The 22,002-nt window shown below is 39.2% G+C and overlaps 1 protein-coding gene across 2 annotated transcripts in view; it reads left to right on the forward strand.

Moving 5' to 3' along the window:
• map3k21 (mitogen-activated protein kinase kinase kinase 21) overlaps nt 1–21,996 on the forward strand; it is a 29,482-nt gene extending 7,486 nt beyond the window's left edge. The window contains exons 2-10 of one of the 2 annotated variants that reach the window (XM_026189543.1): nt 10,307–10,487; nt 10,622–10,770; nt 11,192–11,367; nt 13,136–13,376; nt 13,964–14,086; nt 16,420–16,570; nt 17,757–17,851; nt 17,951–18,781; nt 18,870–21,996. In XM_026189543.1, coding sequence (XP_026045328.1) covers nt 10,307–10,487; nt 10,622–10,770; nt 11,192–11,367; nt 13,136–13,376; nt 13,964–14,086; nt 16,420–16,570; nt 17,757–17,851; nt 17,951–18,781; nt 18,870–19,243 — 2,321 coding nt within the window. In that variant the 3' untranslated portion in view covers nt 19,244–21,996. Of the gene's footprint in view, nt 1–10,306; nt 10,488–10,621; nt 10,771–11,191; nt 11,368–13,135; nt 13,377–13,963; nt 14,087–16,419; nt 16,571–17,756; nt 17,852–17,947; nt 18,782–18,869 lie in introns of both variants that reach the window. The other variant, XM_026189542.1, reaches the window with a different exon arrangement.
• The last annotated feature ends 6 nt before the right edge of the window (nt 21,997–22,002 follow it).

Here is a 22,002-nt window from a genome sequence, read left to right on the forward strand (position 1 = left end):
TCGGTATATGATTTCTGTTTAATAGCACCTCTAAATAGTAATATGTTACTGAATAACATGAGTTAACTTTAGAATGATCATGCAACTACGGCTTTTTGTAGAGTTTTTTTTTTAAATCTAGGTTTTGATTGTATTTTTTTTCTGGAAGTTAAAGAGTGCTTTTCTACTTTACTATGTGTTCATATATAGGACTTTTTATAGCCATGGATGACACTAAGTCTCATTATTCAGATAAATGCCATAGAAATATTACCTTAAATGCATTAAAAACACTAAGCACTAAGCTGCACCATCTCCCAAAACCGTTTATTTTCATGTATAGCAAATTTGTTGCCATTGCAAGTGTTTTAGGGGTTTTTCAGTTCATTAGAGGTCCGAAAAGTGTACAGTTTTGTTTTTTTTACCTTGAGGGGGAGAAAGCAATGAGAAGAAGCGTGGGATCTGCTTTGAACATAGGAGCTCTGCTTCTGATCTTCCCACTGTTCCAGTATGAAAGATGGGTCTGCCTCAAGATCCACTGTTGGGAAGGGAAATTAAATGGGGGGCTGGACTGAGGGTGGGGTCTGCCTTGGAGGCATATTCATCTCCAGTTGCGCTGAGGTGTTGTCTGTTTCAAAACATTTTCTTTTCAAAAGAGTGAGAAAAAAAGCCACAGACGAAGCAAACATACATTCTGAAATATAACCTTTGAAAAAGACGTCTTTAGCACAGACTACAAACTATTACAGGACCCTTGCAATGCTGATAACAGGTTCATATTATAAAATTGTATACACTGCCAATTGTTGTTCAGGGAAATAAAAAGGACAGTATCTAATCAATTGTTTTTATTACACTGTGGCCAGTTGCGTGTTACACCCAACTGTAATGATGATATGATTACAGATTACACACAGCAGCATTTCCAGATTTCTCCAATACTTTGTTACCTTTGGGGAAAGAGGTAATAATATTTGAAAAGTGCACACCCCCTGTTAAATAGGTCTACCTTTCTACATTTTCATTAAGCGATGTTTACAGGCTTGATTTAAATCAGAAAATTCAAATGATACATTTTTAGTGCTGTTTATATTTCTGTAATAAAACAGACAAGTGAACAGAACAAGTTAGGATATTTTGTTTAAAGAAATCACCCTAGTATGCTTGTAAAGCCTTCTATTTCTCCTGGCATCTGTCTTTGAGCATGTGCAGTTTAGCGTTTCCACTGAACTGACCTGTGAACTGTGAACAATGCAGTTTAATAATTTGGTTTCCATTACTGCTAGTACCTACAGACCTTAGTTGGTCTGTAGGTACTAAATTGACCAATTTTTTTTTAATTTTTAATTTTTTTTGTATTAGAGCAGATGTAAGGGCTTTACATGTATTAACATTACACTTGCATCCAAAAATATGTTTCAAGTAAAAGGCTGGTTTGGCCTGGGGTTTGACTTTAAGTGGGATCCTTACAAGAAATCTACTCGAGTAGCTTTTTATTCCTTTGAATTGCATGTCCTCAACGTTGTTTAAAAATAAATTTAGCATCAAAGTCTCAAACCAATGCAGTGTTTTTAGTAGGGCTGTGCTATACCACATCATCTGCAATAATAATTTCAATGTTTTCAAAAAGTAGAGCAGATTTTCTTGAAATATTGTTATATATTTTTACTTTAGAATATGGTGAAGAGATCATAAGAGGTGGACTTCAATCAAAGATTGGTGATATGTGTTGCAGGTGAGCCATTAGTCATACAAAGTCATGTAGGCTTGTCCTTACCCATTTATCTCACCATTACTAATTTTACTAACAAATAAAGTGTCATCTCATGACTTCACAGGATAAGTTAGTACTATCCACATACCATAAGGCACACTGTGTGGCCCAAACACAGTAGTTTTACTGCTGTTCAGGGTAGTGTATTTCTCGCTTCCAGTACGAAGTGAAAGAATGTAGACCAATACAGGGATGGGCATTTCAAGCGAAAATTCTATACGACTTTCTTGGAAGAGAATCCCAAACAAGAACCTCTCTCAAGTGACAATGTGTAGTTGTTTCAGACTTGAGTCATACTAGCTGGTGCAGTTTTTTTACGTTTGTTTTTGAAGGAATTCCACATGAAACTTTGACAGCTGTCACACATGCTTTACCCGTCTAACACCTGAAAGTTAGCAACATGTTCAGCACAATCCTATTACAGAACAGAAGAAGGCAAGTATAGCTGTAGTCTAATCGGGTGTCACAAAGTGCACAAATATACAGCTTGCTTCAATAATTAGTTTAAAGACACATTTCACTTTTCACATACATGTTTGCAGACTAATGCATGTCCCACATATTATTTTGCTTCAGTAATAAAGAGATGCCCCAAAATATGTTTATATGAAAATATACCTTTGCTTCATAAGGACATGCGAGCATCAGTTTTTAATCACTCCTTAAGTAAAGCAGCTAAGGTTTACATAACGTATGTTGAACATTAGTAGAGCTTTAAAAATTTCCTATAAAGAAGTTTGAGTTAACAGAGTGCCTGCAAATGTGTGCTACTTTAACATGGTAATGATTAATAAATTGAGATAAAATATTGTGTATACTGCCAGTTCTTCACAAACTTTACTCAAGTTCTTCAAAAAAGTTGAAATGAAACAAAATAATAGGAAAATTGTAATAGAAGGTTTCCTGAAGTTGAATTCGCAGTATTGCATTTGTGTAGATCAGGGGTGTCAAACTCCAGGCCTCAAGGGCTGGTGTCCTGCAGGTTTCGATATCACCCTGGGTCACCTTAATCAAATGATTAGTAATTACCAGGCCTCTGGAGAACTTCAAGACATGTTGAGGAGGTAATTTAGGCAATTAAATCAGTTGTGTTGGATCAAGGACACATCTAAAACTTGCAGGACACCGGCCCCTGAGGCCTGGAGTAGGACCCTCCTGGTGTAGATCATAATTTCCCTTCACTACAAAGTAGCTTCTTATTTATTATTGGTTCTGTGGTTTCCAGGAAAGGGGCTAAGCTAAAGAACCTAGAACAGCACCAACACAATTAAGGATAGCCCACAGAGCAGTTGTTGTTTAACAGCTACAACATGTAGCTCTGCAAAGCACCAACACAGTTATTCTGGTCCCATGCTTTCCAGGGCTGTTATATTCAAACCTTTTGTTCAAATGTGTAGCCAAAATTCTATAAATTTGTCTTCATTTTTATTGATTCCACTTTATGCTTGGTTAGAAGTATACATTAGAATAATGGTTCACTTATAGTAGTGCTTTACATCTGTGCACTGTAACATGTGCCTCCTCAGACCTGATGTAAAACTGGTACTAAAATGTCACATAAGCACAAGGTTAATAAAACAAACTATAACTAGCATGTTTATTTTGCTAATGAAATGGCTTGTATTCTTTCAGTGTAATGAGCAGTTTAAGTAATTTTTATAGTCTGTACATCTACATACAGGCTATGATTTTCAGATCTTTCTCCCTTTTAGTAAAAGCAGTTGGTAAACATTTATTAGTTCCAAGTCTGAACAATTCATACACACAAGGCCTGACTAAAATGAATACATAATCACCCACTATGATGGGTGCATAAATTACACCAGGTTAGCTACAATTTGTGTTTCTGATAGTAGCTGAGCTGCTAATAGGCTGACTGGCTGGGGGGTTTTACCATAACGTCAGCATGGAGTCATGTAGACAGGAGTTAGGTCTTTTATCAGATATTTCTAGAGGGCTGACACTGAAGGATCATGGAGCTACAAAGAAAGTATTTGGCATGATATTCTATAGTCCAATCAGAGTAGAAGGTTTTATCCCAAAGCCACTGCTTTCCCAGGCTGTGTAACTAACCCACCATAAGTCATTATAAACCTACAGAGTCTGCTGGGAGGAATCTATGGAATCACTCAGAGAGGAGTTGACAACAGGAAGTAGTAGTAGTATCATTGGTGTTGTGAAACCCGTTTGTAATGGAATTCCCATTGTTGTAGCCTGGGTAGAGGATCCCCTCTGTGCCTCAGGCTAGTAATGGTACCAATACACTATTAGTGGGAACCCAATGAGTCTCGTTACAGTTAAATTGCTGCAAAATCATTTATGCTGGCTGAAAATACTTGTGCATGCCAAAAATATTTTAACCATATCTCTGTAACTTCCTTCAATGAATTTAAAGAAAATAGATCCTAACCATTTGTTTTTGATAGGAAGTATTCTACAAGTAGGAATTGGCCCATTTGTTCCTTAAGTTAAACAGTGAATTGATTTCTTTCCCCTGAGTCTTACTTTAAGTGTTTGTGTAAACTGTTAGGGGAATAGCAACTCTAAAACCAAGATTTGAAACTAGAGCTGCAAACTATGCATGGCCATTTGAAGCAAAGATACTATTTGGCTATTCTTCAAAGGTTTCACTCCTAAAAGACTCTCAAATGACAGTGCATAGTCGAAGCAGACATGTGACATGCTGGACCTTATTTTCTTTGTTTGTTTATGTTGAAGGTGTTCCACAAAAGACTTTGATGGCTGACCAATCCAGTTTGTACTACATGAAGGGCAACAAAAGAAATTCATTTATAGTTCAATCCAAGTTCTTTTTTTTTTTCTTTTTTTTTTTAACAGTGCATTTTCATGCAGCGTGCATCCAGTTAGGTGGACTGATGCAAATTTCACCCAGGTAATGTGAATAGAGGCAAGTTTTTGATTATGTAAGTTAAAATATTTAAACTGGGATGAAAAATTCGCTTCATTCTACATCACAAAAACCCTGGCATTTTCCCATAGATTGGATTGCTGCTGATGCCAGCAATAATCAGAAGTGGAGGTTAAGCCTATCGACATCATTTGAGGGCAGGTGGAGCTGTCTGGTTGAACTTATCTTTTATACAGAGATTTAAAAAAAGAAAAAAAGGAAAGTTTTGGAAAAAATTAATCACACCTTCATCTTAAGTTTTTAAAATGTCTTATTGTATCGATTGCCATCGTGCATGCATAAACGCAAGCATTGTTAAGTGTACCTTAGCTTCATGTTTGGTGTGAACAGACCATAATAAGGAAATTATGCTTCATTTATTTATTTATTTTTAACCAAGTGTACAGTTGGTTAACCCCAGAATGACCTTATTTGTATATGTGACTTTGTTCATACTATTTATTTATTTATTTATGTCTGGGATCATTCGTGACCTTGGAAACAGCTTTTTCTTTTTATATGCTTTGATTTTATTTTTATTTGTTGGTAAACATTCTGTAATATGACATCTAATTTGTTGCGATTTTCAGGTTTTTCAGTAGTATAAATATTGAAAATATTGTTTCCACAAAAAATACGAATGTAACATATTTACCAGTTTGTTTAGGTTTCCTTTTAAGCACAACTGTGGTAATAACAGGCACGGCTTTGTAACGGGCCATTGTCACCATGGAAACGGGAGCAGGATGATGACGCTGGCACAGTTAACGTGAAGCTGTTTGTTTACACACCACGAAGAGCAAAGAGGCGGAGCTGTTCTCGAGATGCTGAGCTCAGGTTTATTGAAAGAAAACATGTTTCTAGTTTCCAAAACAGCATTGCTGTTCCTGTGATTGCCATTAAAACCTTTACTGGGAATAAGCAAGTGGGAGGTCTTTATCAAAGCACCTGATCAACAAACTCTGTAGCTGCTCTGATCACCACCATTTGTTTTATGTGAAACAGTGAAAAGTCTGAAGTAAGCCTCTAGAAGTTTTATTAAAATATGCAGATTGACTGTTCACTTAGTAATTTATTACTGTGTCAATGAAATTGCATTAACATTTAAAAATATATATAAAAAATTTTTTTTCACAAGCTAATAACAACGTGCATGGGCCAGTAAAACTCTGACCCTCTGACCTGAGGGATTTGAGGTTGGATATTGAATTATTGTTAATATTAATTAACATCTACTGTTACGTCCCGGTCTAGGGGTACAGGAGTGCAACAAAAGGGTTAAAAGGAAGGTGACCCTGTGACCCTGGTCCCCAAAGCCATACCTAGAAGCCAATTTACAAGTTAAGGTGTTACCAAACTGAACGCTTAAACTCCGGGGTGAACAAAGGCTGAAATAACAAACAAAACAAGTTATTCCAAAAAGGGAGGTGCTACCTAAACCCTGGGTGAAACAAATATCAAACAAAAGATAAGTGCTACCCCCAACTCCCTAATTCAGTTCAATTTTATTTTATTTACAGCAACATTCACCTCAAGGCACTTTATATTGTAAGGTAGACCCTTTGAATAAATGAGAAAAAAGTACAGAAAATAATAAGGCAGTTCACCCCTCTACCTCAGTGCCTATTTACAAGTGAAAAGTATCTACACACTATATACAAGGCTTAGCAATTCTTGATCATGGAACCAATCAGCAGCTGCCAGCTCTGCAATTAGGAACGATCTGCAGAGACTCTTGTATATCATCATAACAGCTTGTTTTAATGCATCACAAAAATTTTGCATCGCCAGCCAAACTTCAGATACTTCTGATATGCTCGCTTCTCTTCATTGCAGCCACCACATTCTTCTTTAAAGACTTACAGACACAAACTCACTCACTCGCACATTTTAACACACAGAAACAGATGTACAAAAACGTATAAAGCCTTCCAAGAAGACAGAGTAAAGAATACTTTTTCATTACAGCTTAAAGCAAAAAAATTGCATTTTCTAAAATAGAAACCAATGAGCAATTCATTTTAAACGACTTGTATTTGTTCCCCTTTAAATATTTGTTATTATTATATAACAAAGAAAATGTGTTACATATTATCTAAATGTGTTCTGTAATGTACTCCTCTGCATAAAAATGCTTAATCTGAATTTTTTGGGGGTTTGTTTATTCACTTATTTTACATATGAATATTTTAAAATATCACTCAGAGAAAAAGGAAATAGTCTAAGTGTTTACAAAAAGAGAGCTGTAGAGCTATAAAAAAGGACATTGTATCTTTTACCAACTAAAATTGTATGGTCACTTGAGTTTTCCCGAGGTCTCTAAACTTGTTTCTATTATCTGTTCTCCATCTAGTCCTTTCCACTGCTCCTACATCTTTCAGCAAATCTGGTCCAAGTTTGACACATTTACTGTGTCAAACTGAATATCTGTGTACTTTATCAGTTAACAGTGCTACTTGTATTACTTGAGCCTGAGATTTTAATAAAATTTGATTAGTAGTGTAATATAGGCATGCAGAAAGGATTTATGTATAGGTTTGTGTGCATGTGTGTTTGTGTTGACTTGTTTAAACATCTTTATGAGGACCAAACATTAGAAGCCCACTGTACTTGCAGGGACCAGCAGTCAGTTGTGGGGACTAAATGCTGGTCCTCACGAATTTGAAGGCATTTTTGAGGCTAAGAATTTGGTTTTAGAGTTAAGGTTACAATTAGGTTGTGGTTAGGTTTAGGGTTAGGGTTAGGAGTATGCACTGATTCCTAGTGGTTAAGGTTAGGATAAGGTTAAGCATTATGTCAATTTGATGTCCTCACTAAGGTGTGAAAGCGAGTGTGTGTGTGTGTTTATTGGCAAGTCTTGGTTGTGTAGTCGTGTGGGAGTAAGTCCAAGGTCATCGAGTGATAACAGCACAATGGTGCAACTGAGTGCCGACAAACATTACAAAGCCTTGGTTTACAAAAAAAATGCTGTTAACAAAGAGTCTTTAGACTAAATAACGTTTTTAAGTTTACATTTAGTTACAGTCCGTCAAGGCACACAAATGCCTTATTACCTTGAACACTTCCACTATCTATCTTTATCATGACGTTGTTTCTCCCTTGGAAATATTCCCACAGAGTGTAAGTGGCAGCAACGTTCCATCCATCCACGGAGATATCAGGCTGTTTTTCTTAACAATAAACTCTCAACACTGATTGCCTCTGTCAAACCAACCAAAGGGGCATTTAGACTCTCGAGTTATTGCTAGCCTTTTGTTTGTTCTGTAGAATCAACACAGCTGATAGGACATGTTCAAATTGACCTGTAGTGTAAATAATGAAATCGAGCAGCTTTTAATGTGAGGAGATCTTGGCAAAAACACATTTTGTACATGATACAAAGAGAATCAAAGGATCAAAGACTTCATTTTGGCTACACCAGTTCATGGAAAAAGAGGCTTCATGTTATCAGAGGTATAATATTAGTTTTATTCTTGTTGAAATAAAACATTTAACATTAGAAGAAATGTGGCACAGGTTGAGAAAGCCCAAATGCTGGTTTGGTCTGCACATACACATTTGTTTTGGAAAACAAAGCTTTTTACGTGCACCGTTGCATTTTGTCCACATGTAAACAGCTTTATGCTAAGAATCAAGCTTTGAAAAAGTACTCTCAATGTGATCATTTTCAAAAACTGCATGTGCATTCATGTTTGGACAGGGATTACAGAGATTATGTGTTGCAACATCAGAGGTGTGTGTCTTTATCTCCATTGTTAACATCAGACTGGACTACGTGTTATTGTTTATAGGCTTCTGACATTTTTGTATGGTTAGGGTTACATTGCTTTGACATGCTCAAAGCAACAGTGGTTTTTACGTTTTCACATGGACGATGGTGTTCATTAAAACGGTGCTTGTGAGGGAAAGGATTAAAAAACAAAAGCAGAATATTCTTGTTTTGAAAAATACCGTGTACAAGTGCATTTTCACATCTATATGTCATTTACTTCAGTCCATATCAGTTGATGAGCCTGATAGCTGAAACTTATAGTTGTTCCTTTTACACACAGAAAAAAAAACACATTCTTGCAATGTGTCACTAGAAACCATGTGAGAACTTTTTGTCTACCGATTAGGCAAATGTGTCTGGGTGGGAGCAACAAAAGTAACTAAAGGTGCTGTGTTCTGGCATGTTGGAACAAGGGAAACAAGGGATTTACATTACATTTAAGGGCTAGTTGCTAGCCTGTACTGACAATTTGTGTACACTGAACATCTGTGGTACCCTGCCACAATCCAAACTGCAAAACTTACTTGACTATGGAAAAGCATTTCGCTCAAATTTGCAGCATACACCAAGTAGTTGGTTCGTATTATGTTTACACCATAAACAAACAGCTCTGGAGTTTGGAAGTGGACCAAGACCACCTCCTCCAAAGGGTCTCAGGGCAGTTGTTTTTGTTCGCACCCAAGCAAAATTACAGTGTTCACCCCTGCATCCCTGATTGTGTAGTTTTAAAGTGATTTAAATGGACTAAACACCAGAGACCCAAAGTTGTTTTCATAAGCTCTGTGCTCCCTTTTTCATTTAGTTGTTATTTACGGTTTGTTTATTATTCTGGTTTGTTTATTTATTCATATGCTTTTCATCATGTTATTTCACCCTGAGTGTCTATTAAGTTTTAGTAAACAAGACATTTGAAGATGAGGCTGCAATTTTAAGTATTTTCTGTAGGTATTTGTAAAGATGTGATTAAGAATATCCAGTTGTGCCCCAGATTGCAAAAAAAAATCCTAAATCCAGATCTATATCTGGATGTGATTTCTTGTAAGATGGGCAAAGCCCTATCTTTGGTAACAATTTAATGCAAATCAAACCAATCTCCCTTTGGTGGTAACTATTAGCAAATTATAGTCTATGAATACTGCAGCCCTTCATTTTACACCCACTTTCTTAGTGAACCACAGGTAACTGATATCATGAAGTGCATGCAATTTGACAGCTAAGCAACCAGAGGAGGCGGACAGGCTATGGAAAAACCTGCTGCTTTCAAGAATATTTAGGCCATGTTTTTAGTCCATTTGCCCAGTACTTTATTCCTGATGCACACACAACACGTTCAGTGTGTGTAAACTGTATGTGTGTTTGTGTACGTCTTCAACTTGTGAATTTATTTATTTTATCCAGATCATGATGAACATTAAGGGTTTTGACTTCACACATTTTAGTTTGTGACTTCACTGTGGCAGCGCTCTCAGACCTGGTGTAGTGTTACCAGCAGGTTTGAGGGGTTCTTGCTCTCTTTAATGTGTTGAGCAGTTTTAGGACCCGAGGACAGGTGCTTTGTGGCACTGTCAGCCTTCTGTTTCTACAGTAATGAATGACCAGCATACTGCTGTTGGCCCTTTTTAAATATCTGCTATCATCTCCTCACCTGGACGGTCGCCCTTTTCTCTGTCGCTCACTCTTTGTATATCCCCCTTTCTTACATTTCACCTTTATTCTCCATCCCCTTCACATCTGTCACTTTCATCCCAGTCCCGTCTTTTCCTTTTTCCTTTTATCTCAGTTACACTGCTTTTTTTTTTTTTCTCGAGCATTTTTTTTATCCTATGGTTTTTGTGCATCGATCTACCTAAAGTAAATTATTTTTCCTTTTCAGTTTTATTACTTGAAAAAATTGAGAATGATGACATTGGGAGAAAGACCTTGAAGATCACAGATTTTGGCTTAGCCAGGGAATGGCACAAAACCACAAAAATGTCAGCAGCAGGCACCTACTCCTGGATGGCACCAGAGGTCATTAAGTCATCTCTCTTCTCCAAAGGCAGTGACGTCTGGAGGTATAATGGATGATAATGACACATGAGGCCTTGACATTAGATTTAAATACTTACCTTTTTTTCATTTGTCTGTCATTGTTCTTTAAATTTATTTATCATTAGTTTACTTTGGGGTTTTTTTTTTTTCTTTTCAGCTATGGTGTCTTGCTGTGGGAGCTGTTAACAGGGGAGGTGCCGTACCGTGGAATAGACGGCCTTGCTGTTGCTTACGGCGTGGCAGTTAATAAGTTAACCCTACCAATCCCTTCCACTTGCCCCGAACCCTTCGCTAAGCTCATGGAAGGTAAGTATGAGCAAATATCAGTGGAGCTGAAGCTGAGCTGAAGCTTTGTTTATCCACAGAAAATGTATGTGAGACTGGCATCTTATTCCAAGAGAGGCACAAGAAGCGACGCCACCTGTTCCACAAATAGGCCATATGGCACCAAATATTAGACTTTAAGTTTAATTTAATTTTATGTGTAGATTTGTACATGCATACATATTTCTAGTGGAAAATGCGTGCATGGTAATAGTAAATGTACTCTTAAAATGGCTAATGGCAAGTTTGCTGGTTTTTCCCAACTTTGTGAATTTCTGCTGATCCAGCTGACTCCTTTTTTTTCTGTCAGAGCAGTTCACTAGGCCCACAAATACAGTATGATGTAGATGCCCTGGTCACAGTGGTTATGAGTCCATCTTTTCACTGCATTGTATTTGTCCAGATTGCTGGGACCAGGACCCCCATGTGCGTCCCTCATTCTCCTGCATCCTGGAGCAGCTTTCAGCCATCGAAGAGGCGGTGATGGCCACCATGCCTCAGGACTCCTTCCACAGCATGCAGGACGACTGGCGTGTGGAGATCCAGGAGATGTTTGATGAGCTCAGGACCAAAGAGAAGGTAGAGCAGAAGGAGGAGATTCTTTCATACACTAACATCAATATGTTGAAGCCACTGAACACGGAACTATCCTAGCAGCTGGTTAAACACATGAAAGTAAACTTAATTTCCAGCATCCTCTCGTCTGTGTCGCACAGTGTGGGAAGTTGGACCCTGACGCCAAGTATGAAAAAAGACCAGTTTTTCATCTTGCTTCACTCTTTGAGTTTTAGTAATGATACACGCAGGCTAATCTATCATTACGTCTAACCCCGATGTATTGCCCTGGACTGGTTTCATGGGATAAAAATGTTTAATTGGTTACTTTCAGTGGATAAGGCTAAATCGCACGTTTAACAATCAAGTCATTAATGCCGAAGTGCTTTAGTGGACTTCCCCTTGTTAAAACCTTAATCTGCTTCCTGTATAAGTCTGCTGTTTCTGGCTTAAAGTGGGGAGAGAGGAGTTAATTAGTGTTTAGAGAAACAGCAGGATCAGCACACAGAGCTGAGTTAATGAATGGTGAACGGAGTTTTACACAAAATACAAAAGTGCACAGGTGGTGTTTTTATTGAGTTTTAATTTGTGCCTATTTTTGTATTGTGGATTTATGCTGTCTGCTTTGTTCTAGTTTTTCCAGTTCTGCTAATCCACCGTTTGAGCATGAGGTTTACGTTTTTTAAATCTTACAATCCCCAAATTAAACGTTTATCTGCACAGCTGGTAATTTCTGTTGCTTCACCATGCTATATTAAATTCAACCACTATGCAAAGCTCAAAGAATAAGGCTAATTTAGCTTTGAGCTTTCCCATCATAAATTTTACAAGATTAGGGAATTAGTCCCTTCATTTAAACAGATTTCCTGTAAAAAAATCTCACCGTAATCTGTGTCTAGGTGGGTGGCTGAAGTGGTTTGACTGTAAAGCTGCTTTATGGAAGTCATCCAGTAAGGATTATTATTACTCAACTGAGAGCGATTCAAGAGAAAATGGAGGGAGTGAAGAATGAGTAAGCAGTGGTGGGAGAGCATAACACTGCCTCAAAAAGAAGGCTACCTACTCCTGCCTATTTTAAAGATTTCAGTGCTCAAAAAACATGTCTAAAACCACACACGGAACAAATGTGACACAGAGGCACAACTTAAGAGTAGTTCTAAATATTGATCTAGCGAGGATGACATACATCCTTTCTGGATCTCTAAGGCACTTTTATTCATCCTAGTGTTATCCTTTAAATGTTGACTGTTCACTAAAAAAGTAGTTTATATAATTTACTTACTGTAAACTGCTTACTGTAGACTTGACTAGCTCTGCACTTGAAATTGTGCTTGCTCATGTTTTAGCTCATACAGTGTTGGCAAACAATGCCAACTTAGCTCACTATTGTTAGAGCAGCTATTGAGGTCTATAGAAGGTGCCTTAACCTCCTAGGACCTGGCGTCCACGTGTGAGGACATCACATTTTGGGTTATTTAGACCAAAATACTCAATTTGGCTCTACAAGGGCCTGATATCCACTCACGAGGACATTATACTGCTACTGTTCTATCGAAATTTTAAACGAATATCCTCATATGTGGCTCTCATTTTTCTTAGAAACAAAAATTAGGTTAAAAAAATAAAATAAAATCTTTGTTTTTACATTCATCAGGTCCCAATCAGCCCAAATATCAAAGACAAATTAAAAATGCATGCCGTGGAAGAGTTCACGCCTTAGGAGGTGTCACCATCTGAAATCTTTCAGCCAGTTCTATAAATGCACTTACCTCTTAATACCTGCTTCTTCCAGGAGCTACGTTCCAGAGAAGAGGAGCTGACGCGAGCCGCCCTGCAGCAGAAGTCTCAGGAGGAGTTGCTGAAGCGTCGGGAGCAGCAGCTGGCAGAGCGCGAGATCAACGTGCTGGAGAGAGAGCTCAACATCCTCATTTTCCAGCTCAACAAAGACAAGCCCAACGTGAAGAAGAGAAAAGGCAAATTTAAACGTTCCCGCCTTAAACTGAAGGATGGGAACCGCATCAGCCTACCCTCAGGTGAGCTTGCAGACTGAACTAAGCTAAAATATTCCCACATCCAAACCTCACGATACAAATGAGCCTTCCTTTTTTTCCCCGTAATAGCACTTAAAAAAAATTGGATTGCAGTGCTTTAAAACTGGAGTTCTCGCTCTGGATGGATCCTCTCTGTCCCTTTGTGCCATCACTCAGTGGTACAAACAGAGTGAGATTTGCCCTGCCCACTGCCTGTCAAAGCTTTGAAGCTAATTTGCTATTTGAATTTCTTGGAATCTCCTGTCAAAAACAACTCCAGAGCTTGACAAATCATGTTTTCCCAGTATATAGTTCTTGTATGAGAATGGTGTATTTGCCACATCATTCCCATACATCTGTAGCAAAATAAAAAAGTTAAACCATATTGTATTTTCCAAGCTTTTAGCCTACACTATTCAGAAAAAATAAGCAAACTAACACGTCCAGATTAAATAATCACTCTGATGTTGTTGTGTTTGCAACATTTGAACTGTGTTGGAAAATCTAACTATACATATCAAACTGTAATCACTCAAACAGTAACTCCTCTGGGATTATAATAACTGTTTTACTTGTCCGGCATATTGCAGACTTCCAGCATAAGATCACCGTGCAGGCTTCGCCCTCCATGGACAAAAGGCGGAGCCTTCACAGTACCAGCTCCTCTCCTCCCAGCAGTCCCACACTTATCCCTCGTCTACGAGCCATTCAGCGTAAGTTCAGTTTGTGTTTTTGCATATTAAAGAGTCCCTCAGGTTTTCTTAGTCGTGCTTACTGTCCTACCTTGAGTCCAGCCTGCTCAAATGTAAAAGAACCAAAGAAATCACATCAGCTCTGAGAATTTCACAGGAACTGGGAACATGGGAACAGTATCATGCACAATGACTAGAGCCATGTGAACAAAAGCTCCAGAGGCAGAGGCAGTTGTTTGAACAGTTTTAAAAAGATGTTAGTCACACACCAACGCCCCTGCAATAACTGGGACAAATTCCTCTTGTGCATTTATGGTAGGTGATAATACAGATAGGGGTCTTCTCTGTAACATAGGAGGCACTGAAAAATCAGAGTACTAGAAAAAAGACGTACATTTGTATACAGATCCATGTGTTTAAACTTAGTCTTAATTGATGCTTTGAGCTACAAGATTAGACAGGTCTGTGCTATCCAAGGAGGAGGTGTGTTTTAGAAGCCTGTATTTAGTGCACACAGGATTGTACACTTTATGAGGAATCATGTATTTGCAGTTGTGTACACTGATTTACTTCAGCATTTTATTAAATCTTTATGCATAGCCATATGATACATAGCAATTGAATAACAGCCCTGTTGACATGGACACCTATTTCTTGCACATTTTAAAGTCAGTTTTATTTGCACCAGCCATAAATTTCATTCATACATATAAGTGTAAATGTTTATTCCAACAGATAAACATTTAGACTTATTTATGGCAGCACTGGCTGAAGTGCTCCACCTTCTGTTTTGTAGCATTAAATGCTCTGTTTCACAGTGCTCAGGCTGTAACATGTGCATTTCCCTCCTCAGTGACATCCCACAGGCCGAGGGACAGTTTGTATGTTTACCAACAGGATGTTGATTTGACCAGCGAGGTGTCAGCCTACTCTGGGTTCAGGAGGAAAGGCAAGGAGACTGGCTTCGCTCATGCAGCGTGAGGCGTTGCCAGTAGCACTGAGTGCTGTGTGTTACGTGTGGCTAACTTTAAGTGTTGAAAGTGGTTAAAGTTTCCAGTCAGTGATTTTTCTCTTGCAGATTGACAGCATTTATCTGATGTGTGGATCATAACAAGACTTTGGTGTTTTCTACTTGTAAAAATGTTTTCATCAACCTTAAAATCAAATAAATTAGCTACACAGTTCATGCTGCAGACATGGGCCACGGAGCTGTTTCTTTTTTCTTTTTTTTTTGTCTTTGAATTCTACAAATGAATTTGGTGGCAGCTTTCTTTGGCTCTTGTCTGATGCTGTGACATAATTGGTGGATGCTGCTTTTGCTGAAGTTCATGACAACTAACCAATACCAGTAAGAGGATCTTAAAACAACACTGCTATTGGTTGCTGTTGTTTTTCTTTTTGAATTGTTCTATGATTATCACTGTCACGATTATGATATTCACTCTGAATCTTCCTGAATCAGACATTAAATTAAAAGACTCGAAAGCCATCTAGTGTATAACTTTTGAACAACAGTACTCCAGGGGTTTGGTGTTTACCCAATGTTTTTTACCGTAAGTACAGCGGTCCCTCGCTATAACGCGGTTCACCTTTCGCAGCCTCGCTCTTTTCCTGATTTTTATTTTTTATTTTTTATTTATTTTTTTTTTTTTTTGGTGCAATTTTGCATGGTTTTGTTTTTTTTCTTACAACGCTTTGTGTTCTGCGTCCTGATTGGCTGTAGACCATTGTCAATCAATCTCGTGCGGTGTCTCCTCTACAGTACAGAATGCGTTCAGCTTGTCAAATTTACATAAATCTTCGATCGCTAGCAGTGTGACTCTGAAGTGCTGTACTGTATGTCTGTAAGTTTTCCCCCCAACAAACACAACAATGTCAACAAAACATTTTGCACCATCAAAGGCAACCGCGGGAGCCTTTGGTGTCATTCTATAATACTGGACTTATTTTTCTACAAAGGTTTGAACTTTGAGAGTATTTAAACAAGAGAGAAAAGTGTGAAAATGTTCATATCTGTCTGAGAAAAGTGTATAAGGTGTGTAGCGAGGGGTTTTACAGCCTTAAAACATCTATAATAATTGTAAAAATAAAGTTGGCTACTTCGTGGATTTCAACTATCGCAGTTTATTTTTGGAACGTAACCCCCGCGATAAACGAGGGACCACTGTACTTCATAATGCTTCTATGGATTGATTAATACCAGGATTGTACAGATGGCAGAAATCATTTAATAATCCTACTAACATGTCTAGTCCATATTTCGTGTGAGGACTGTCTTTTGGTCAACAGCAGCTTGCAGGAGTTGATTGATTGGTTTGTTTATTTGTAAAACTTAACAATCGCTGCATTTACAGTTACTCAAGATGAGAGCAACCGTACGTGGGGCCGCAGCTCCCCCTTCAGGCCAGAGGAGTTTGATGACGTGAAAAAGGGAATCAAGAAGAAAGGAAGAACCTGGGGACCCAGTTCAGTACAGAGCAAAGAGAGGCCTGCTGCCGCTCAGAGGTGAAGTGTGTTTACACACAGGAAAAAAAGCAGGACAGTCACGTTTTACTCGCACTGTGTAGTTGAAGACTTAAAAACAAGCTTGTCTAAGTCAAATTTTCAAAGTGATGAAATAGTTTTTGACTCTTCTTTGTGTATCTGATTCATGCTACATTTACAGAGTCCAAAAAAAACTAAAGAAGTCATCATTTGTATGCTTCTCTAAAGGACTGCAGATGGTCAAACATCTCAAAGTCTCATACGATTTAAAAAAAACCAAAAAACGTTCTGTCAGAAAATGTAACATTGCATTCGCACAGGGATGGTGAAGTAGGGCTGCTCGATTATGGCAAAAATGATAATCACGATTATTTTCACTGAAATTGAGATCACGATTATTTGACGATATTTATTTAACCCTTTAAGACCTACTATAGAACCAAGTCCACCAGAGCTTATATTTATTTTTTACATGCTGTAGTGCCATTTGTGGGAGCATTTCAAGTTGCTATACATCAATACAACTGTTATAGCCCATATTTTAATAATATGTATGCATTAAGTCCATAGTAATTACATAAATTGCAAAAAAGTGCAATAAACTACAAAAAAAATTGAAAATCGCTTTTGTTTTGTTTACATATATTTCTACTTGGAGAAATTTAAGAGGTTTAAAATTCGATTAATTGAGCAGCCCTATGGTGAAGTGAGCATAATATATACAAAAATCTAAACAATTGTAATTTATAATCAATCCTTTTATAAAAATATTTAGATGTTAGTAATCTCTGTACGTGTGATAATGTTTGTGCAAAGTTTCGCTCAGATTGGCCAACCTGTTAAAGAGGCGATGAAGTATATACAGACAAATGATCATATGCTACGATCATTATAGTAAGAGGATGGAAAGTTTCATGCACTGTGCTGCACTCTGAAACTCATCCGTCCAATAATGGTTGGATCGCATGGGCACAGTGTGACACACATATGTGTCACAAATAGAAAAGTAGAATGACAGGAAGCCGATGCAAATAGCACACACGAAGACACTGTCACCTCAAAAGATGACATAGTAATGATATGGAACAGCCTATGCAGCACTAATTTTGCTCGACCTTCTGGTCAGCGTGGTGCATGAAAGAGCATCTTCAGTCTTTATATATGTAACTAATTCTGCAGTGTACCTCACTAATAATTCTTTTTATAGAGTGCGTCCTCTGTCAGATGGCAGTAACCCGTGGTCCACCAGCCTGGTGAAGTCCCAGAAGTCTGTCCCTCTTGCTGCCCTGTTTGCCGAACAAGGTGAGCTAAAACTGTGGTGACATTAAATTTGTTTAAATGGTGCTTGGATTTATAAGGAGCAGGTATTTATTGATATTTCCACTTCTGTGTTTTTAGCAGGGAACAGTAAAGATGAGACTTTCTCCCAGGAATGTTCTGACAGCAGCTCCAAACCAAAGCAGCTCAAGTTCCCCAACCAGGTGTACATCGATCTACCTCTGTGGAGGGACGAGCAGCAGACTCAGATTTGCCCTGGTGGAAACTGCGGGACAGGAGATGCTGGAGTGGGATTAGCAGGTCAGAGCGGCCAACCAGAGACTCCAGACGACCTATATACCACCACATCCACTTCATCCACCTCAACTACCCCACAGCTTACACCCACCAACAGCCTGAAAAGGACATCGGGTCGCCGCAAGACCGACGCTGTGCTGTATGGCTGCGGTTCGCTGCTGGCTTCGGTTGTGCTCGGTTATGACATCAGGGAAGCCCTGAAAAACTCAGCTGCTGGCGAAGACTGCGAGCCCCCGAAAGAGGAGAAAGAGAAGAAAAAGAAAGAGGGCCTGTTTCAACGCGCAACCCGTTTCCGCCGCAGCACCTCACCACCAAGTGGTCGCTCCCGTAAAGACGAGGGAACGTCAAACCACAACTCCCCCCAACCTGTCAATCTTATTTCCATGTCAGCCATCATGGAGTACAACTCCACCAAGTGTCTCTTACAGTCTGAAGCGGAGATGTCGGAGTCTAACCCTGTGAAGGCTGAGCATGTGGCTGTCAATCATCACACAGAGCCATCCAGATGCAGCCCAGCAGCAGTTCCAGAAGGCCAGAGTAACAAGACTGCAGCTAAAACGCAGACAGCGGTGCAAACCCAAAGCCAGCCGCCAGAGCAGACCAACCACAACCCAGCAGCACGTCTACGCAGAAAGAAATACACCACCAACCACAACAGTGAGTAACTAACAAAAAGTGAGAAAACTTGTATATACAGGTTTAAAAAGGATTCCCACTCCAAAAATGTATCTCCGTTTGTTCACAGCCAATGGCCTGCCCGCTCTGCCTCCTCCAGTCACACAAAAGAAGCAGGAGAAACAAGAGAAGGATGGAGGGCCAGAGAAGCCCTCTGGTGGAGAGGCCTTCACAAGACCGCGGCCAGTGTCACTCAGGGCCAAACCCCACACCTGGGCTCTGCTGCGAGGACGCAACAAAAGCTACTCCCTGGGTCACTATTCCGGAGAAAAGACGGCGCAGAACCTAAATGTGATGCTGTCCTCAGAGGTAGGGATGGGCTGCTCCCTGCTGGACATGGACACCGAGGGCCAGAAACGAGACTGCACCGTGCCGCTCTGCCGCATTCAAAGCTCTCCTGCACGGCCCTCTGTCTTTGAGCTGGACAAAGAGTTCCTCTCTTAGAAGTCTCGAGAAGCGAGCTGCTTGCTGGTGGTTGTAGCTTGTTGCTCACAGCCTAGAATGTTCAGAACTTACACACACAGAACTCCTGGAGGGTTTAGAAGCAGGCTGCCTTTGTTTCTATTTGATGAAGTTCTATACAGAGCGATAGAAACGGCTTTGTCGCAGTTCTAGCACATATTCTATGTTCTAGACTGCAGCAGAGTCTGAGGCTTTTAGAAAATTCCTGAGTCACAGGTGTTCCAGTGTGTTTCTTTCTAGTACACACACACGGGGTTCTGAAACCAAGGCAGAACTTTCCAGAGATGGATCAGCAGCTCTTCCTGTGATCATCTCGGTGCTTGACTGCTGCCTTTGTTTCCCCATCCTTTCCTCGCTCTTGTCACCCCCCACCCTTTTCCTTTCTCGTTCTATCGGTGCAGCTAAACGTTGACCGCTGCTGCAGCTTTCTCAACACAATACCCTCACCTTTTTATTTATATATATATTTTTATAGGTAATTTAATATGAAGAGACTTGACCTTACCTTAGAAACCAACAGGACACACATTCCATGTCAGTTTCAAAAAAGTGTGATCACGCTTTTAGATTTTTTAATATTTTTTTTTGACTTAAAAATCATGCATGCATGTACCCTTAAAACATTGAACAAAAATATACTATGCCTTGTTTGTAAATATTTCTTTTAATCCTTTATCGGCCTAATGCTGGCAGTTTTGTTTTCTTTTATATGGCATTAATGCTGTTTCATGACTGAGGCAGCAATGCTGCAGTACAGTTTGTTCTTGGGCAATAGATTGGTGTTTTCGAAGAGTCCGTGGAGTAGTCGAGAAATGTGTCTGTTAATTTGTTTTCATGAAGAAAAATGTTTTCTTTTTTGTTTGTTTGTTTGTTTGTATGCACAAAAACATCTGCCACACAGTCTGAGGAGAGTTTATGATGAGGTTCATGATTACAAATTGTAGTGTAGTCCACCCTAGGAAGGGGAAGATGGTGGCATTCACTTAAGAGACACGATTCATGTTTGTATGGTTAAGATTCAGACCAAAATCTTAGGTTTAAACACAGATTGTGGTTTAGGTTCAAATAAAACAGCTGAGCCATGTTTTAAAGCTCTGTTACACTTCCTTTTGAAACACTTGAGTTTTGCAGTCGGGGTTACTGTCACATATTTAATTGCTGTCCGTGAGTACACAGGAACAGATCACATTTCTGGACTACGTCACGTGTTACCATGAGGCCACGCTGTCTCGAGGTAGATTACATACTGGACCCGGGTAGAGATGCATGTGTGTTTCCACCCAGAATTCCCTGAATGCGGGTAGAAAACTGGAAGTCCTTCAAAGCAGACCTGGAATCTTCTCGTTTAGGAGTTGTGGTCATGTGTTGATAATATGGAATATGGAGTATTTATAGATGTTTTTTCTTTGTTAAAATTGTCTTTATTTGGCACACTGCAGCAGAGCGGGAGGAACGCATCAGCCGTGAATGTTCATGTGAGGGAAAACCCAAATAAACTGCTTGGATGTTTAGGATTTCTACAAAGCCCATAAATGTGCACACAGGAGAGTGTTTACTTACTGTTTAGAGCATCAACTGCACAAAACTGCAATACTTGTACTGTAAACCTGATAAATGTGTGCCTTTCAGCTTTGTCGTTTAAAAGCTCGGTCACTCAGTCATAGAAATCAGCCCCAGTTTGGTTGGTTTGATTCTGTGATAGCGCTGTTACATGTAACTGGTTTTAACGTTTAGTTGAGTCAGGTTGTCGGTTGTATCTGTTTCTCTTTGTACACTTTTTATACAATGTTAAGCAAAAGGTTTTTGCATTTAGAAAATATTCCGAGTCAAGACACCGTTTGCCTTTCATGATCATGCTAGTTTTCCTCAGTATTCACAAAGGGCTTTGAATGTTGATTTGTCAACATGTTTCTTCCAGACTTGTGTGAACTTGACAGTATGCAGAGCTGATAATGAAGGATATATGCTGGACCCAATGCCACCTGTAATTGTTTAGTAAGTAAATTGAATATAAAAGTGGCCCACTCAAGTATTCATTTACTAAACGATATGAATTTCCAAATGGTGTAAATATAACTGATTGCTCATGTGTATCTCACTGTGGCATTTTATCATTTCCTGTGTTGCTGTGTTTTATGACCACTGAATTCAGAGCAGCTCTAAACACTGTAAAGGGCCTTACTGATCATAGGGCTGTTAAAAGTGAAATAAATTAAGGGCATCTTTAAACACCAGCATGCACTGCTGCTATAACACTGCAGACCTGAAACATTCCCAGACACACATGCCAATATATTTTACAAACTGCAGCAATAATATTCGTGAATCCAGACACTGCACATTCAGGCTGTGTGGCTACAGGACCAAAATTCAGCTCTATCAGCACTAAGGCCTCTCAGTCCTCAGGACCAAAACTACTAAATGAACTAGCTGCTAGTGAGGAGTTCCTACAAAGAAGGCGACTCCACATGAAAACGCCACAAAGATCCTCAGTGTGAAGCACTGTAGCTGAAAGACCCACCGCCCTCCCAATCAAATGAGAACTTCCTGTTAAATGCAGTGCTTCCTTTAAATCACTGAACACGTGTCACGCTGACTGTGTCACATTGAGCTTAGAGTACGTCTGTTTCAGTGAGCGCTGTTTGATATCATTACAGTATTTGTCATTTCATGCCTGATTGATGAAGAGTATCCAGTTTATCAATGTTTTCAATAAAGTCTAAGTCGAGACTAATGTCATT

The sequence above is a fragment of the Astatotilapia calliptera genome, chromosome 13, assembly GCF_900246225.1.
Source record: "Astatotilapia calliptera chromosome 13, fAstCal1.2, whole genome shotgun sequence".
In the NCBI taxonomy this organism is placed as follows: Eukaryota; Metazoa; Chordata; class Actinopteri; order Cichliformes; family Cichlidae; genus Astatotilapia; species Astatotilapia calliptera.